A 19,133-nucleotide genomic window follows, 5' to 3' on the forward strand; every position below is an offset into this window, starting at 1 on the left:
CCACACACACACACACACACACACACACACACACACACACACACACACACACACACACACACACACACACACACACACACACACACACACACACACACTTTTCCTATTCATTTTCCCCTTTACATTTACTTTACATTTTTTCCTTACCCTCCCCCCCTTCCTTTTTTCCTTCTTCTTTTTTCTAAATTCCTCTCTCCCCTTAGATTTACACTCTAAGTCCTTTCTCTTTCATTATTCTCCCCCTGTTTTCATTATTTTTTTCCCCTTTTTTAAATTTTTATCCCAAATTTCTAATATTTATTCTCCCTAAAATCCTTTTTATTAATTAAAACTCCCCCCTTCTTAAAAATTTCCTTGATTTTTCTACTCACTCCTTGATTTAATTCCCCCCAGATAAAAAACTCCTAAACTATTCCTAACCTCCCCCCCCCCCCCCCTTTTTTTTCCTAGTTTCCCATAACCTCTCCTAGCTTCCCCTATTGTCCCTATTTCCCCTAATCTCCCCTAATTTTACCCTAGTCTCGCCTATCTTCCCTAATTTTCCGTACCTTCCCCAATCTCCCCTATTTTCTCCTAATTCCCCCTTTTTTCCCCTGTTCCCCACTTTTTTTCCCCCTATTTTTTCCGATTTTTTTACTTCCCCTTTCCTTCGTTCTCCCTATTTTTTCTTATTGCTGCTAATAAACCTATATTTCCCCTATTTCTCCCCTAATTTTTCCTTATTTTACCCTACTTTTTCTAAATTCCCCCCGTCTTTTTTAAAACTCCGCTAACCTCCCCTAGTCTGCCCTTTTTTTCCCTATTTCCCCTAATTTCCCCCTATTCTCCCCTATCTTCCCCTAACTTTCCCTATCCTCCCCTAATTTTCCCTAATTTCCCCCCAAATCCCCCCCCTTTTTTCCTAATTTAAAATCCCCCTTAAAATACTAATACCTCTAGTTCCCCCACATGCGCAGCCCTTTCTAACCCCCTCTTTACTTTCCCTTGCTGCGTGGCCCTATCTAACTCATCGTTTCTCATTCCTCAAAACGCAATCTCTGTGCCTCGTATTCGACTATCCTATCCTCCCCTATAAAGTAAACCCCTCCCATCACCCATAGCTCAATACTCACTACTCCTCCCCTACCCACACCCGCTAAGCTCCACCCCATATGCTAAGAACTAGCTCCCCCGGTTTCCCCATACGCTGAGAACTAGCTCCCCCGCTAAGCTCCGCCCCATATGCTGAGAACTAGCTCCCCCGGTTTCCTCACTGCCTCGCACTGATGCATTTTCCTCCATCTCTCTCTCTCTGGCCGTCTAGCACTATCTACATTCGCTACCTTCGGCTTACCTTAATTGCTCCTCGTGTACCTGCTCTATCCACTTTGCTTTGCTGGGCTTTGTCCCTTGACTGACCATACTCGCATGCTCGCAGCCTGTGTGCTCTAAAGCCTGCCTACGTGGTATTAGTCAGTACTACAGCACCATCCCTCTAGTCCTTGCTCTCCCCGACTGCGATGGCTAGTGTCTTGACAGTGACCATCTGCGCGTGCACGACATATGAGCAGATCTCTCCAAGCCCTCAATGGGCTGACAGGTCCCCTCCATGCCTTACGGCCGTAGCACATGGATGGGGCTAGCATGGGTTTAGGATGGGAATATTTTTGTAGTCATTACTCCCATCCTACACCAAGTGGTCTAGGATGGATTTAGAATGGGAGTAGCCACTTTTTCTCCCATCCTGGACCATGGCCTCTAGACCCTGGCAGCCAGAATGGGTTCCCCTTTTTTAGGGATTCAAAAACATGGAAGGATGACACGTGTCCTTGTCCCCACAAGGTCCCCACCTCTTAAACACATGAAATGATGCCATGTGTCCTCTTCCTCCTAAACCCATGGTGGGATGGGAATAGGATAGAAATATGCATGGGACCACTTGGGACCACCTTTTCCCATTCCCATCCTATTTCTTCCCATGTGCTAAGCCCCTTAATTACTCACACTCTCACCCTTTTATACGGTTTTTAAAAAGAACTCCTTCCCTCTTTTTTAAATTCCACGTCTATTTCCCCCTTTCTCTAAACTCCGGTAAATACTCGTTATACCCAACCCCAACCCCCCCATGTTTTTAGAAATTTCCCCCTTACTTGTAACCCTTTTCCCCTTTCCCCCTTATTAATAACACCCCCCTTTTTTATAACCCCCCCTTTTTTAAAAATTCCCCTCTTAAAAAATTGTAATTATACCTTTTCTTCTTCCCCCCTTGTTATCTCCCTTATTTTTCTTATTTTTCTCATATTTAGATTTACCCCTTTAATATTCCTTTGTTTCTTAAACATTCACATAAATCTCTTATTTCCTTTTATGCTTCTAATTACTTTTACAGCAATAGTAAAATTTATTTCATTACTTCTAATACCTCCTTGCCTGATTAACCCAAATATTTAATCTCAGCGACCTATCCCTAAGCACCAAGAAGCTCCTTGCCACTCACAACCTATAAAATTTTAAGGCACATGTGCAACCCTGAAGTCCTAAGTGGCAAGGAGCTTCCTAACTTCAGAAGACACAACTTGGTGCAAATACAGTTTTAAGGCACATGCAGCAGTACCGTGAGATGAAAAATATTATATCAGGTAACAAATCACAATGCTTTATGGCCTACCCGCTATCTGAAGTAGATGTGTCATCATTCCAAACTGCCATCAACTTTCGAGAACTTGTTGTAGATGGTTTTGTCTCATCTCCAAAAATGGTCTGCAATGGTTGAAATTCTATTGCTGAGAAGATCATAATGCCTACATGATTCATCATTCCTATGAAGCAGTGCGATGGTTTTGTCTCATCTCGAGAAATGGTCTGCAATGATTGAAATTCTATTGCTGAGAAGATCAGAATGCCTGTAGGATTTGTCATTCCTATGAATCACTGCGATGTGTTATATTTTCAGGCCTCTAATATCGATGTTTTAAATGTTTTCGAAAGTTTTATGAGGCTCGAAACCTGGAAGGTGCATGTGGAACCTGGCTTTGAAATCCTATCGTAGCTACCATCCTTGAATGTTCTGTGTACCAGTTATTACACCACCACTTTTAAACTAAAGGTAAGGCAGTTTGTAGCTCCACTACAAGAGCAAGTTGAAGGGAACGATGAAGAAGAAGATGGAGAGCAATAGAGATATGCTGAACGATAGAAGGAAAAGAGCAGTTACGTTCTATGCCCTTTTCAAAACATCACATCCCAAAAGATTTAAAATGAAAATTAATCATGACACGTGGCTCAAGGAGAGCTCAGCTTTTCATTTCATGGCACACTGCTACCTGCCTAACAAGGAAGTCTCATTGGTTGTCATTATTAAAAGTTTCAAGAAACCTAAAACTAAGTTCTTCCCCTTGTACTTGCAACCAAGAGGCATAAATTCCAACAAGGCCCCCAATATGAAAGCAATGTGCCATGTGACTGTGACTTTTCCCTTAAAGATCCACTTGGACAATACCTTGACATTAGATGGTGGTGCACAGTCGAGGAGGTTGTAGCTTGTGAGGAAGGAGACACCACGTGTTGTATTCATTAACAGTTTTCGAGGGAAGTTGTACCACTACATACACCACTCGCACACTGCGAAATGGGAGGATCATCATTTCCGTGCATGTTTGAGGACATTTCCTACAGGGGTGGTTGTCTCAGTGGTGGACTTTGCAGAGAATTACACCTTTGCACCATAGCATGAGATCCAATCGGAGTATTATTTCTCCGAACAGGTGACGTGTGATTGAGTATTGATTTTTTTATGGCCTCATTATATTGAATTATTCCAATAGTCATATTTTTTTTCAATACCATATTGCAGGTTGCTATGTTTGTGCACATTAGCTATCATCATGCACAGGCTCATGTGGATGGCATTGATAGCACCATGGACTCACGCATCATTGTGCGAGAGTATCACTTCTACATTGGTGATGATCGATCGCATGATGCCCATTTTGTGCAGCATTGCTTCACTTTGCATGATAGTTTCTTGAGGGATCATGGTGTCACATGGCAGCGGTGCTGGATCTGGTCAGACGACTGTGGTGGTCAGTTCAAATCCGCTAGACAGTTTTATTGGTTCTACAGATGGCACCGTGAGACAGGCATTCCGATCACATGGAGCTACTTCGAGACAGGGCACGGTAAGGGAGAGCACGATGGTGCAAGTGCTTGCGTGAAGCATGCTTTGCGTCGATACCAATTGCGTCACAGTGCTGATCACTTCAAGGATGCACATGATGTGGTGCGGTGGTGCAGCCAGCACTTATCCACTAGTGCTATCTCCTCGTTTTAGTCGCATGACGATAGGGTGGTGAGCTGGTATTTTTGGTGCGTGGACATTGGGAGTCTTGATCGGTCTAGGCCTTTTGATTGTCGTTCAGTGTCTGGCACTCTTGATTTCCATTCCATCAGGAGCATAGGTGAGTCTCACCCCGCGATCTTTTCTCGACGGTTTGCATGTTTTTTCTCTGCATGCATTGATGATGATTGGGGAGGGTGCTCCATGATACCATGGGCCGATCCATGGGTACGGTGAGTGCTTTCTCCCTTCCACCCTTGGGAGGAGGTACATGATGATCAGGATGCGGGATTCAGTTCCTCTAGAGATTATGACCATATTATAGATATGTTGCGTATTGGTGATATCTTCGCAGTTATTGCTTCGGAGGGCAATGAAGAGGGTGTGGATTATTACTTGTTGCGATGCTCTATGCTGAAGAGTGTGCTGAATGAGGATATAGTGGATGGGCATGGGATGCACTTCAATGCTCATAGCATGATCGTAGGTGGCCACTATTTTCAGCAGATACAGAGGCGTGGTCGCTATATTGAGTTCCAGGAGTGCATGGCGGATCAGGAGGCATACATATATTCTCATCTTGTTGTTGCGATCAAGATTACTTTGAGTCGTGTTTGCACTCGCAAGGTGACGTCCACTCCACGATGGCGCCTTGCAGTGGTGGATCACGAGAGCATACTTGCAACTATTGGCATGAGAGCTGATCCTGAGGAGTAGCACATTACAAATCATCAGTTGTGACCGTACCATTGTAATTTTCATGGACTCATATTTTGTATTTCACTCTGATGGTTGTATACACGTTCATACACATCATTGTATTAGATTCTATTTTATACATGATGTCCGATGTCTTCTCAATGGGATTTGTTGTGTTTGTAAAACAAAAAATTATTTATTAGTAGTAATGTTGTAATTGTGTTTTGTGCTTTAGGACATTTTAAAAATGTGACTAAGAAAATTCGCGCACGTACTAATGAAATATGCATGTGGACTTATCTCTTGGTCCCTACTAGCACAACTACGTATGAAAAATGGTACACGTACTAACGAAATATGCATGTGGACATTTCTGTTGGGGATGAAACTTTGCATGACTCTTAGGCCACCCTAGACATACATCCATGCAAGATTTGGTCTCCAACTGATTTAGTATGTGCCACGTGGAAGGTATAATGCGTACATTTTTACAATCCCTACTAGCACGACTGCAGCAAAGCTATGGCACATGTACTAACGAAATACGCAGATGGACTTATCTGGTGGGGATGAAACTTTGCACGGCTCTTAGGCCACCCTAGACATACATCCACGCAAGATTTGGTCTTCAACTGATTTGGTATGCGCCACGTGGAAGGTATAATGCGTACATTTTTACAATCCCTACTAGCATGACTACGTATGAAAAATGGCACATGTACTAATGAATACGCAGATGGACTTATCTGTTGGGGATGAAACTTTGTACAGCTCTTAGGCCACCCTAGACATACATCCACACAAGATTTGGTCTCCAACTGATTTGGTATGCACCACATGGAAGGTATAATGCGTACATTTTTACAATCCCTACTAGCACGACTACGTATGAAAAATGGTGCACGTACTAACAAAATACGCATGTGGACTTATCTGTTGGAGATTAAACTTTGCACGGCTCTTAGGCTACCCTAGACGTACATCCACGCAAGATTTGGTCTCCAACTGATTTGGTATGTGCCACATGGAAGGTATAATGCGTACATTTTTATAATCCCTACTAGCATGACTACGTATGAAAAATGGCGCACGTACTAATGAAATACGCACGTGGACTTATCTGTTGGGGATTAAACTTTGCACGGCTCTTAGGCTACCCTAGATGTATATCCACGCAAGATTTGGTCTCCAACTGATTTGGTATGCGCCACGTGGAAGGTATAATGCGTACATTTTTACAAATCCCTATAGCACGACCAAACCCTAAACCCTATTGGGGATGAAACTTCACACGGCTCTTAGGCTACCCTAGACGTACATCCACACAAGATTTGGTCTCCAACTAATTTGGTATGCGTCACGTGGAATGTATAATGCGTACATTTTTACAATCCCTACTAGCACGACTAAACCCTAAACCCTAAACCCTAAACCCTGTTGGGGATGAAACTTCACATGGCTCTTAGGCTACCCTAGACGTACATCCACGCAAGATTTGGTCTCCATCTGATTTGGTATGCACCACGTGGAAGGTATAATGCGTACATTTTTACAATCCCTACTAGCACGACTAAACCCTAAACCCTAAACCCTAAACCATAAACCCTATTGGGGATGAAACTCCACACGGCTCTTAGGATACCCTAGACGTACATCCACGCAAGATTTGGTCTCCAACTGATTTGGTATGTGCCATGTGGAAGGTATAATGCATACATTTTTACAATCCCTACTAGCACGACTAAACCCTAAACCCTAAACCCTGTTGGGGATGAAACTTCACACGGCTCTTAGCCTACCCTAGACGTACATCCACGCAGGATTTTGTCTCCAACTGATTTGGTATGCGCCACATGGAAGGTATAATACATACATTTTTATAATCCCTACTAGCACGACTAAACCCTAAACCCTAAACCCTATTGGGGATGAAATTTCACATGGCTCTTAGGCTACCCTAGACGTACATCCACGCAAGATTTGGTCTCCAACTATTTTGGTATGTGCCACGTGGAAGGTATAATGCGTACATTTTTATAATCCCTACTAGCACGACTAAACCCTAAACCCTAAACCCTAAACCCTGTTGGGAATGAAACTTCACACGGCTCTTAGGCTACCCTAGACGTACATCCATGCAAGATTTGGTCTCCAACTAATTTGGTATGTGCCACGTGGAAGGTATAATGCGTACATTTTTGCAAGCACTCCCTACTGGTGATTGCGTATGAAAAATGGTGCACGTACTAACCAAATACGCATGTGGACTTATTTGTTGGGGATTAAACTTTGCATGGCTCTTAGGCTACCCTAGACGTACATCCATGCAAGATTTGGTCTCCAACTGATTTTGGTATGCACCACGTGGAAGGTATAATGCATACATCCACGCAAGATTTGGTCTCCAACTAATTTCGTATGTGCCACATGGAAGGTATAATCCCTACTAGTGACTACGTATGAAAAATGGCAACCATTGATATATACAAAATTCAATATGATATTCAAAATGATAAAGTTCATAGCACGAGAGAGCTCTAGAAAGAGAGAGAGAGAGAGAGAGAGAGAGAGAGAGAGAGAGAGAGAGACCTTATACTTGAACACCTTTTCAATGCTTAATGTTTACAATTATGACACACGGCATTATTTTTAAAATACCTTATGTATTGGATGTGTGAATTGAGATATTTGAAATTCAAAATCATACTCTTAATTTTAAATATGCACATGGGGATGAAACTTTACACGGCTCTTAGGTTTAGTGTAATAATTGCAAGCATTGATATATACGAAATTCAATATGATATTCAAAATGATAAAGTTCATAGCACGAGAAAGAGAGAGAGAGAGAGAGAGAGAGAGAGACCTTATACTTGAACACTTTTTCAATGCTTAATGTTTACAATTACTTCACATGGCATTCTTTTTAAAATACCTTATGTATTAGATGTGTGAATTGAGATATTTGAAATTCAAAATCATACTCTTAATTTTAAATGTTTACGTTAGATTTGAACAAACTATAAACTAAGATAAACAAAGTAAGAAGAACATCATGAAAGTACGAAAATGCTCATACATCATAAAAGTAAGAACAATATCATGAAAGTACCAAAATGAATGTGTACATCATCATCATCATCGTGCAGAAGTGCATCCCTAAACAAGAAATGTGTGAAGCCTAAAGAATCATCCTGAATCAGAATCTGATAACTCCACATATGATCCTCTAGTCATCCTCTGACGTGGCTCCTGTATGGCCCACTGCCCAACCGTCCGCTATGTGCCCTCAGGCAAAGCCGGATCAGATGGGCCAGCCTCATCTTCTGCATGAGATGGGCCAGCCTCATCTTGATGAAGAGGAGGGCATGCTGCACGAGCCACCGCTGCCATCTCTGCCTCCCTCGCCTCCTCTATGTATGCGCATCTCAGCTCCCAAAGTCGTGCATCTGTGAATACTCATGCCTGAATACTCATGCCTCAAATCCAGCGTGAGTAATCATCTCTACATGTAGAAGACGCTGGTCTCGGCCCCGCCCAAGCTGCTGCTCCACCCACTACTGCAATGATGTCTGAAGCTCTGCCTCTCGCTCAATACGGCGTGCTCCTCTACTCGTGCCTCATCACCTGGCATGAAATCACCATATGAGAAGCGTCGCAGAACACACACTGCAACCACTGATGTATCAGCACCCTCCTGCTACAGCAAAGCTCTCTGTGCCTCCTCCCTGTAGTGCTCTGTCAAGACCACACGGGCGAATGGATCAATGGCCTGACGATGACCAGGATACAGATCATCCATGCCTAGTCCTCTGTATGTGGCCACATCAATGTCAGCAAAGCATACAGGGCACACTGATCATGCCACCATGTGGCGGGTCATGCAATGGAGATGTGTGATGTGGCCGCACCCTAGTCCAAACCACCCTACAGTGTCAAACTCCTCATGGCAAAGGATGCAAGTGGCGGTAGGAAGCCTGGCTATGACTGGTGCGTCTATGGGTGTCCTAGTGGGCACATCTACAGGAGGAGCGGGGTATAGGGCCACATTGGGGTCGAATCCTATGGCGAGATGGATCACGACTAATATGTCTCAACTGCAAGATATAGTGCTTTGCACGATGGTACGCTATGCGTGTTCGAATCCTCTGCTTCTCCAAATCTGCCTCCAATAGTCGTACATGAGACTCCATATCCTGTCGTAATAGATGTGCCTGCAATGCAAACATGTCGCGTACATGGTGAGAATTAACCAAAAAACTTCAGTTCAAAACACGCTACAAAAAAATAAACAAAATAATCAGAATAACTAACCTTGTCCCTAGACTCAGCCAACCATGCCTCCAACTCTGCAATCCATGTGTCTCGAGTCTCCATCTCGTGCTAAGGTGGTGTAGATGTGGGAGGTGGTGTAGATGTGGGAGGCTCCATAGATGTGGGAGGTGGGGGAGGTGGAACCGAAAGTGATCTCGATAGGGCAGAGACCATGTCGTGCAAGGATGATGCCACTGAATGAACATCCCCCCTAATCCATCCTCCAATAGCTCGTAATGCCGGTGCAGGGATAGTGTGCAACTCTGGTGCCTCGCGTCGATGCCGAACACCTGCAGTCTGATGCTCCTGACGCCCAATCCTACCATGTCCCGCTCCTGATCCTAGATGGGTACTAAGGTAGTCTACCCGATGACCAAGCACAAACTCAGCGTATAGCTACATGGCAAATGACCTAGCTATCTGACGGTTGTGAGGCAATCGACCACCATTCGCAGCGAGATATCTCGGATAAATGTGTGCTGCTATGATGGGGTGCCTACAACATAAAATATGCAAGGGCAGCAGGCTGATCGTGGTCGCATCGCCTCAGTGTGACCATCCCAAAACATATCCTCTAAGGCCTGCCTGTGAGGTGACTCACGCTCAAACAACTGTCGAATGGCTCTCCAATCCAAGCCATGACCAGTGATCTCTGCCTCAGCTTGTGCCTGAAAGCTATCCACAACGTCCTCAACTGTGTCCAATCGACCCAGAGCCTCAATGACTGAATCTAGACTCGCAACCAAGTGAGGGGGTGCCCTAGCATCCTGCAGTGCCCTCATCTCAGCTCTCAGAATCTCTATCTGCATACGAATCTGCATACGAATAGTGGTGCCAGAACCTGTGCACTGGCTAGCACATGCACCAAAAAAACACATGGAAATTAATATTCTATTTGGGTAATGAAAATAATATTCTATTCAATATGACTTATAATCTATTTACGTAATGAAAACTATTTGTACGTACTCCTTGATGAGGTAGGATGTCGTTGGGATCATCCTATGCACCTACCGGTAGATGGGCCAAATGTGTCGCTATGCCTACAACAGTGCTATGTTGCAAATTCAATTCGTATTTACAATTATTTACAAGTTGTTTACTTTAGAAAGTCGGTTTCTTCAAGCTCATTCTCCTTGTCTATACTACCCACCCTTACTGTAATTAATAGCAAATAGCTTTTGTTCTAGATGCTCCCTCCATTTTTCAAGGCTCTACACTACCATGGGCTCTACTAACATGTCAACATATGTAGTAGAGGTGTATTTTTGGAAGAGAGATGTAAAGATACTGAGTGATAGAAAGAAAATGTTATGTACAATACACTATAATAAACTACAAGGAATAGATGCTAACTTGAAAGATATAACCCAAGGCAGCAAGACCTGCATACTAGAATATTCCACATGAAGGTGGACAAATGCACCTCTCAATAATTGCAAGTGGAAGTCAAATTGCACCTCTAAACATATGCCAAACTGATGTAGAATAGCATCTTGAAATGTATAGAATATATAGGAAATGACAATATTTATAGGATAGAGATAGGTTATGGTCATTGAGATAACCCTGGTTATACTGCTTGACTTGGAGCATCTGTTGAATGATTGGTTGGCATGACTGGCTCCTAGCTAGTTGGGAATAGCTAGCCCTAAACAACTTTTTGACTAGGCCTTAACTAGATCATCTTGCTCTAGCTTGTTAACTCAGCCTACTTACTCTACCTAAATTATGAAACAACTCTTAACCAACTATATAATCTAATATTCCACATAAAGATAGATAAACGCACACCGCAATAATTTCTTTTTTTTAATAGATGATTTCTAAAAACAAAATTTAAACGTTATATTTAATTCAAAACTTCACTAATTTAAAAAATAACATGCAAACTACTTTAATCTCTTTTTTTTTAAATAGATGATTTTAAAAAACAAAATATATACTTTCTGACATTTAAATAAAAACTTCACTAACTTAAATAACATAAAAGCTACCTTAAACTCTTATTTTCTTTTTTTTAAAAAGATGATTTTTACGACTAAAATTTAAACGTTTTTTTATTTAAATAAAAATAGCACCAATTTGAAAAATAACATAAAACCTACTTTAATCTCTCTTTTTTTAAATAGATGAATTTAAAAAATAAAATATATACATTTTCACATTTTAAATAAAAAATTACGTAATTAAAAAAATTTTTAAAATGCATTTGAAATTTTGAAATATTTTATAATTAGATTACATTTTCCTATAAACTCTTATTTTCTTTTTTTTTCAAAGACCATTTTTAAAAATAAAATTTAAACGTTTTTTATTTAAATAAAAATAGCACTAATTTAAAAAATAACTTTAATCTCTTTTTTTTAAAGATGATTTTAAAAAACAAAATATATATATTTTCACATTTTAAATAAAAAATTACGTAATTCCAAAAAAAAAAAACTTTAAAATGCATTTGAAATTTAGAAATATTTTATAATTATAAATAGATGAATTTAAAAAACAAAATATATACATTTTCACATTTAAATAAAAAATTACGTAATTAAAAAAAGTTATTTAAAAAATTTTTAAAATGCATTTGAAAATTTGAAATATTTTATAATTAGATTACATTTTCCTATAAACACTTATTTTCTTTTTTTTTCAAAGATCATTTTTAAAAATAAAATTTAAACGTTTTTTTATTTAAATAAAAATAGCACTAATTTTAAAAATAACTTTACTTTCTTTTTTTTTAAAGATGATTTTGAAAAACAAAATATTTACATTTTCATATTTTAAATAAAAAATTACGTAGTTCCCAAAAAAAAAATTAAAAAACTTTAAAATGCATTTGAAATTTAGAAATATTTTATAATTATAAATAGATGAATTTAAAAAATAAAATATATACATTTTTAAATTTTAAATAAAAAATTACGTAATTAAAAAAATTTTTAAAATGCATTTGAAATTTTGAAATATTTTATAATTAGATTACATTTTCCTATAAACTCTTATTTTCTTTTTTTTTAAAAGATAATTTTTAAAAATAAAATTTAAACGTTTTTTTATTTAAATAAAAATAGCATTAATTTAAAAAATAACTTCAATCTCTTTTTTTAAAAGATGATTTTAAAAAACAAAATATTTACATTTTCACATTTTAAATAAAAAATTACGTAATTCAAAAAAAAAAACTTTAAAATGCGTTTGAAATTTAGAAATATTTTATAATTATTCCTATAAACTAAAATTTAAATAAATTTTCGCAAAAAAAAAAAGCTACATAAAAAAAACCTTACCTGGACTCTCCCGCTCCGTCCATCTCCGTCGTTGTCCGTCGGTTGCTCTCCGTCGCTGCTGCAATTCCGTCGAGCTCCCACAAATCCATCGATTTCAATGAGGAGGAGCTCGATCGAGGTATGAAGAATAAGGGGGGGTCCCTCTCTTTATATACGAAAATTTAGGGTTTCCCTACCTCGATCGAGGTATTTCACATGCAACATACATAGCGATCCATATACCTCGATCGAGGTATAGACATGCCACGATACCTCGATCGAGGTATTTTACATGCCACGTATACATCACTCCGTCATACCTCTATACCTCGATTGAGGTATTTGACATGCCCCATACACATCGGTCCATCTACCTCGATCGAGGTATGGACCTGCCACGACACCTCGATCGAGGTATGTCAGCAGCCAGCTGGATGCCACATAACTCGATCGACGTATTGGACATGTGGCCAAGTCATTGATCCAGCATACCTTGATCGAGGTATGTCAACTGCCCTGTCGGATGGCATTTACCTCGCTCAGGGGGGTCACTACGTATAAACCCTCTATATCACGTGCGTTCAAGGCCTATATTTAAAATCCCTTATCTGTAAATTTTTTCATTAATAAAATGTACCCCTTTTCTATACAAATCTGTAAATTTTTTCCAAAACTATTTTATATAGTTCCTTATGTATATTTATTTCTGTAAATTTTAGAAATAAAAAATATCCTTCTGTTGAACTCACGTGATAGGGTTACATATGATGAGTGACCCCCCCAAGTTACCTCGATCGAGGTATATGACATGATCGAGATCAAGGTATGTGGACTTGCCAATACCTCGATCGAGGTATAGCTGGATTGCCACGATACGTTGAACGAGGTATAGGTGGCTTGTATAGGTGGCATGCCATGAGACCTCGATCGAGGTATAGGCTCGATTCGGTGAAAAAAGTCCAGGACCTCGATCGAGGTATTGGCTTGGCTCGGATGTCCTCGTGTGTGATTTTCATTGGAGATAATACCTCGATCGAGGTATTGCAGACCGAAGCAAAACCTTTGTATTTTCACTCGAGCGGGTGTCACACTCACACGAAAGTGGTCCGGAAGTGGACACCCTTAGCTTGCTACCTCCCCTCTATGAAAAGATGGAGACGGAAGCTTTGGGTGGTTCCTACTACTTCATGATGCTGATTGACGACTACATTAGAAGGATATGGATATACTTCCATGTAGGTCGACGCTTCTATTCACTCACCCTGCTAACTCAAAATGCTAGGGTTAGTTCCCAACGTGGTACCACACTTCGTGAAGATGCTCACTCTTGCCATCCTAAGGTAGGGGTGCTCGGGTATAGAACAGGGTGCCAACATTAATTAACGCTCGAAGGATAGGGCTAGCTAACGGCAAAGAATCGTGCAATGATGAGAGAATATGGATTTATTATCCACAAAACACTCAACACTTAGTGAAATAACGCAATAAGTGAAACCAAGGAGATAGTCAATTGCTCATTAATTTAACAAAGTCACTTATTACAACCAAGCCACCTTGGCTTGCAATGAACATTCCCAAACCTATGATGGACAAAATTATCCATAGTAGCATAAATTACTTATTTTCATAGATGCAGCTTTACTAAATGGTGCAAAGCATGCAATATTCATGTAAATATTCTTTGATACTTGAGTTGATACTTAAAATGATCCCTTCAAAGTAGACAATCAAAATATATGGGATGTAAAAGCTTGGTTGTCTCTTAGGGACCTATAAACATTTTTTTCTAACATTTTGAATAGTATGGTTGCTTGGATTTTTCCCCCAAACCCAAACAAGTGCCAAGTTTTCTAAAGTTTTCCTTTAAAGAAAGCACTACTATCATGAATGCATCTTCAAAAACTTTATGCTACACCAAGGACTCATTGGGTGACAACTCTATCGATACCTTGAGAGTTGCATGCCCAACAATCTAATATACTTACAAATTGGAGATATGGCCACAAGTCAAATAGCTAATTTGATGTTTTTCCCTGTAATAAAACACAATTATATTGGAGACACTATGAACCATAGAAGGAATAATTGACTCTAGCAATTTTCCATAGAGTGGAAGCAATGTACCTAATGTAAGAAGCCTAGATAGTGTCAAGATAACACTAGAAACAGACATAGCCTGACTAAAAAAGTCATCACTATAGTGAAATTATTTTATCATAATAATATGAGAGTTTTAACACAATAATACAAAGTCATCATTTACTATATTTATTTTATCACAATATTATCTAGATAGTCTCTAGATGGGACACAAGTAGTATGACAAGCATGCCATACCATGAACTAGACTTTGATGTAATAAATCTAAGGGATAACATAACTATACACATACAAACTAGATGATAATGCAAGAAAGCATGGAATGGTGGTAAGTTTGAGTGAGAGAAGGCTATAGGTAGAGATAGAAGCAATAACTTACCTTAAAAAGCACAATAGAAGTATAGAAGCGAAACAGACATGGCAAAGTCTTAGAGATACCTTATCTCTAAAAGAAGGGAGGTATATGCAAGAGAAAATACCGACCTACCGATAGAAGGGAGGTCCACATGTTCTATAATATAATCATCCATGTTTGTAAGAGATTAATATGTTTTTTTACAATGTGTTTGGACATTTTTCTTTGTGATCAATTCATAAAATATCCATGTATACATTACCTAAGAACATGTTTTCTTTAGGTCAGCTTTGGGCACAAATTTCTTGCACTTTATAGCCTATTAGCATTTGCAATGTGATTCGATAAATTTTTTGATAGTTGCTCCATTTTTATTTTTTGTTAAAATTTCTAAGAACTATTGAATCATTTTATTTTCCTATATAGTCCATATGTTTCATAAGTAGTTCTAGAGAGTTGGAGTATGTACAAAAGTAATACTCACTTAGAAATTGGAATAACAAGGCAAATTTGAACCTTTAAAGAAACAAAATTGTCAAGTTTGAGGATAATGAAAAGAAATATAAAAAGGGAGGGCATCATTATGGGGTAGGGAGAAGAAGGCGTCCGAAGTAGCCAATGTATGAAAAATCCATGAGTATAAAAAACTAAAGGAGAGAAGAGTACAACTTACTGAGAGAGTATGACAATCTAGTAAAATTAAAGAAAAAAGGGGAGAAGAGTAAAAATAACTCAAAGGGTTGTGAGATGGACAAAAGAGAAAGCTAAAGAAGGCCCATGCCATCGTGTGAACATTAAGGTAAAGGTCATGTAAAGGTAAAGAGGGAGTCACTCAAAAAATGAGAGAGTACGAGAATCTAGTAAAATTAAAGAAAAAAGGGGAGAAGAGTAAAAATAACTCTAAGGTTGTGAGATGGACAAAAGAGAAAGCTAAAGAAGGCCCATGCCATCGTGTGAACATTAAGGTAAAGGTCACGTAAAGGTAAAGATAGCATGATTTAGTTATGCTCTTAAAAATATATGCGACCTTCATGTGTGCCACTTGAGACATTTAATTTCTTTTTTTTTGAGTTCAAGAGAAGGAGATTTATTTTCATTTTTTCCACACTTTATGTCAAAAAAGGTAACATTAAAGGATTTTGGGAAAAAGTTTAAAGATTATAAGAAAAGGGTGCATTTTATTATATTAATGAAAATATCATAAATGATAAAGGTCGTATAAAAAGCTATATATAAGGTTTATACATAGTGACCTATATGGAACAAGCTAGCAAACTAGAGCCTCCAGCTTGGACTGTTAGGCCTCCATGGGCACAATGACATTCCTCCATGGAATGACATTCCTGCCTTTGAAGGTTGAGGATAAAATACCTTTTGGGTATCGGTTGGCAACCGTCGATGATGTTTTGCAACATCGTTATGAGCAGATCAGACTTGGCATCCCTACAGATGTGCAGGATTTCGGCGATGAGTATTTCTACTACGAAAGTGTTCGAACATCCGGCTACGAAAAGATACGGCTGAAAAACGGCTGTGTTGATAAGAGTCGAAAACTAGCTTGGAAAGAATTCGCGGGAGTCAATGTTGTAGAGAAGCTTGCAATACGTGAGTATCGTCGTGCTTATCATTAGTTTCTGCTCGTAGTCCAATCGGGTGTCCAATCTGACAGTTTACTTAAATATTCTGCAGAGACACAGGCTACGTCGTCTCCGCAGCTAAGCAAAGACGATCTAGCCGTGGCGCTGCTTTATGCTTGTCTAGCAGAAGACGTAGAGGAAGCTAAAGAGCTCATTGCAGAAGGCGGGACAGAAATCATCCGTCGTCTTGAAAAGAATGCACCATGTCAAGGTAATGCTGTGCACTTGTGTGCTTGGGAAGGTAAAGTCAAGTCCTTGCAGTTGCTCCTGAGTTCTGACAAAGATGCAGTGAACACGCTAGCAAAGCAAGATCAGGAAACACCGTTGCTTTTAGCGGCCTGTCGTGGCCAGGTAGGCGCGTTGAAGCTGCTGCTTCCATTCTGCGAACATCAGATTAACCTTCAGACTCTTGAGTTCAGGTCGACCCCTCTGATGATGGCTGTCGAACACTCGTCACACCGGCCAGAATTGTGTGACAGATTGCTGAAGGTAAAAGACATTGAAATCGGGCAAACGGACGTTAAGGGCAAGACGGCGCTACACTTTGCAGCACTGAAAACGTATAGATCTGACAACATATATCCAGGGAGTATCATGGAACTGCTCCTCAAGCACTGCGGCTCTCAACTTCCAGCCGAGCTTCTCGGAGGGCCTCTTGGGCAAAAGCACATATTAGATCCACAGTTGATAGCAAAAGCTGGAATGTCATACAGGATGAATCGTCCCTTCAATGATGTGAATGTCCGTCAAAACAAGCGAAGATTTATAAACTTTCAAGACAAACGTAAAAGAACCCCGCTCCACATGGCGCTAAGTCATGATAAGGTTTCAATCGAGCTACCACGGTTGCTAATATGCGCTGGAGCTGACATTCAGGTGATAGATTACGATGGCCGAAACGCTCTGCACCAAGCGTGTAAGCTTTCTTCTGAAAAAGGTATCGTTCGGATACTTCGGAGCTGTTTCAGAAATACAGCAGAATGGTCTCGCTATACTCTGACGCAAGATATCGCAGGCCAAACTGCCCTCCATCTAGCCGCCCTCTCGGGCAACAAAGAGGCAGTTTCAGTACTCCTGGATACGACATTTAACAAGGAGGCCAGAAAGATGGTTCATGTGCGGGATTACAACGACAATACAGCGTTGCACTGCGCCGCCCTGTCTAAGAAAAAATCAAAAGTCAAACTGCAGATCGTGAGACGAATTTTACAAGCAGCTGGGGATAATGAACCGGAAAGACATCTGCTGCTGTGGGCGACGGCTGAAAACGGGCACATGGCCGATCAATTCATAACGGTGCCGAAGCCGGATGATGTGAAAGAAAGCGAAGATGCGAAAGAAGAATACGAACATGCGAGAGCACTAAAGAATTACTTGAGGCAGGAAAGGCTGAACGGTAAGCAAACTTATATTGGTATTGAGTGTTTACATAAATTTATTTAGCGATTTGGTGTTAAGTTCAAGGCAAACCTCCAAGCATTAATAATCAAAATTTATTTAGAGATTTGGAAGTAAACACTCAATGCTCATGTTGAGTATTCACAAAAAGCCTCCAAACTATAAACTATATACAATACTCATGAAAGCCTCCAAACTATATACAATACTGATGATCCAAATTTATTCGGAGATTTAGAACTAAACATTGAATATTGGTGTTGAGTGTTCACAGAAAAGCTACAAACTATATACAACACTGATAACCGAAATGTATTTAGAGATTTAGAAGTAAACCCTCAATGTTGGTGTTCACAAAAAACTTGCAAACTATGTACAATAAACCTGTTACAACTTCATTTTCACCTATTATTTACTTATATTTTAGCTTTAAACATTCAAATTCTCCAAAAAAAACCTTAAAAAAATTGAAACTAAGTTTTGTAATTTGTTAAGAAAAATGTTTTCTGTGAACAATGGTTAGATGTTGCTGTTTGTTGGCAGATCCCAAAGTGAACTTGCTGGGAATAGCATTGTCAGCAAAACGACATGATATGATAATAGAGCTGGTCAATCGAGGCGCTAAGGTTGACAATGAGAGCATCAAAGGGAATGAAAGTGGGTATTACCTTTTGATCTACCTTTATAGTTTCCATGGAAAAGTGCTAGTATACTAATCATAGGCACTTATGATGAATGAGTGCATGCAGATCTACCCTATCTACTCAAGCTTCTCGAGCAACACCATGGACGAACAACTGACCAACCCACTGCTGAAGACCTCCTTGGTAATATCACAGAGAGAGAGAGAGAGAGAGAGAGGCGATATGATATGATATTATTAATATATCCATTGGAGACCCAATAGGTCCCCAATTGAAAATAATTTAAAATCGTATTAGAGGAAGGAAGATTTGAGCTAAAAAAGGGCCTCAATTTTGATTAAGGAATAGATTACTTTGCTAATCTCTAGAGGAAAATGTGATGGTAAAATGAACACTTCATAG

At 39.7% G+C, this 19,133-nt stretch overlaps 1 protein-coding gene across 1 annotated transcript in view; it reads left to right on the plus strand.

The window, feature by feature from the left end:
- The first annotated feature begins 16,541 nt into the window (after window positions 1-16,541).
- The window catches only part of LOC147899306 (uncharacterized), a 44,715-nt gene continuing 42,123 nt past the window's right edge, over window positions 16,542-19,133 (plus strand). Inside the window, exons 1-5 of the mRNA XM_087377689.1 lie at window positions 16,542-16,657; window positions 16,742-16,900; window positions 17,109-18,085; window positions 18,631-18,744; window positions 18,828-18,914. Of these exons, the coding sequence (XP_087233815.1) occupies window positions 16,893-16,900; window positions 17,109-18,085; window positions 18,631-18,744; window positions 18,828-18,914 (1,186 nt within the window). The 5' untranslated portion in view covers window positions 16,542-16,657; window positions 16,742-16,892. The remainder of the gene's footprint in view (window positions 16,658-16,741; window positions 16,901-17,108; window positions 18,086-18,630; window positions 18,745-18,827; window positions 18,915-19,133) is intronic.

Source organism: Dipteris shenzhenensis, chromosome 8, assembly GCF_047967505.1.
Source record: "Dipteris shenzhenensis isolate YYH24624 ecotype China chromosome 8, Dip_SZ_1.0, whole genome shotgun sequence".
Lineage (NCBI taxonomy): Eukaryota > Viridiplantae > Streptophyta > Polypodiopsida > Gleicheniales > Dipteridaceae > Dipteris > Dipteris shenzhenensis.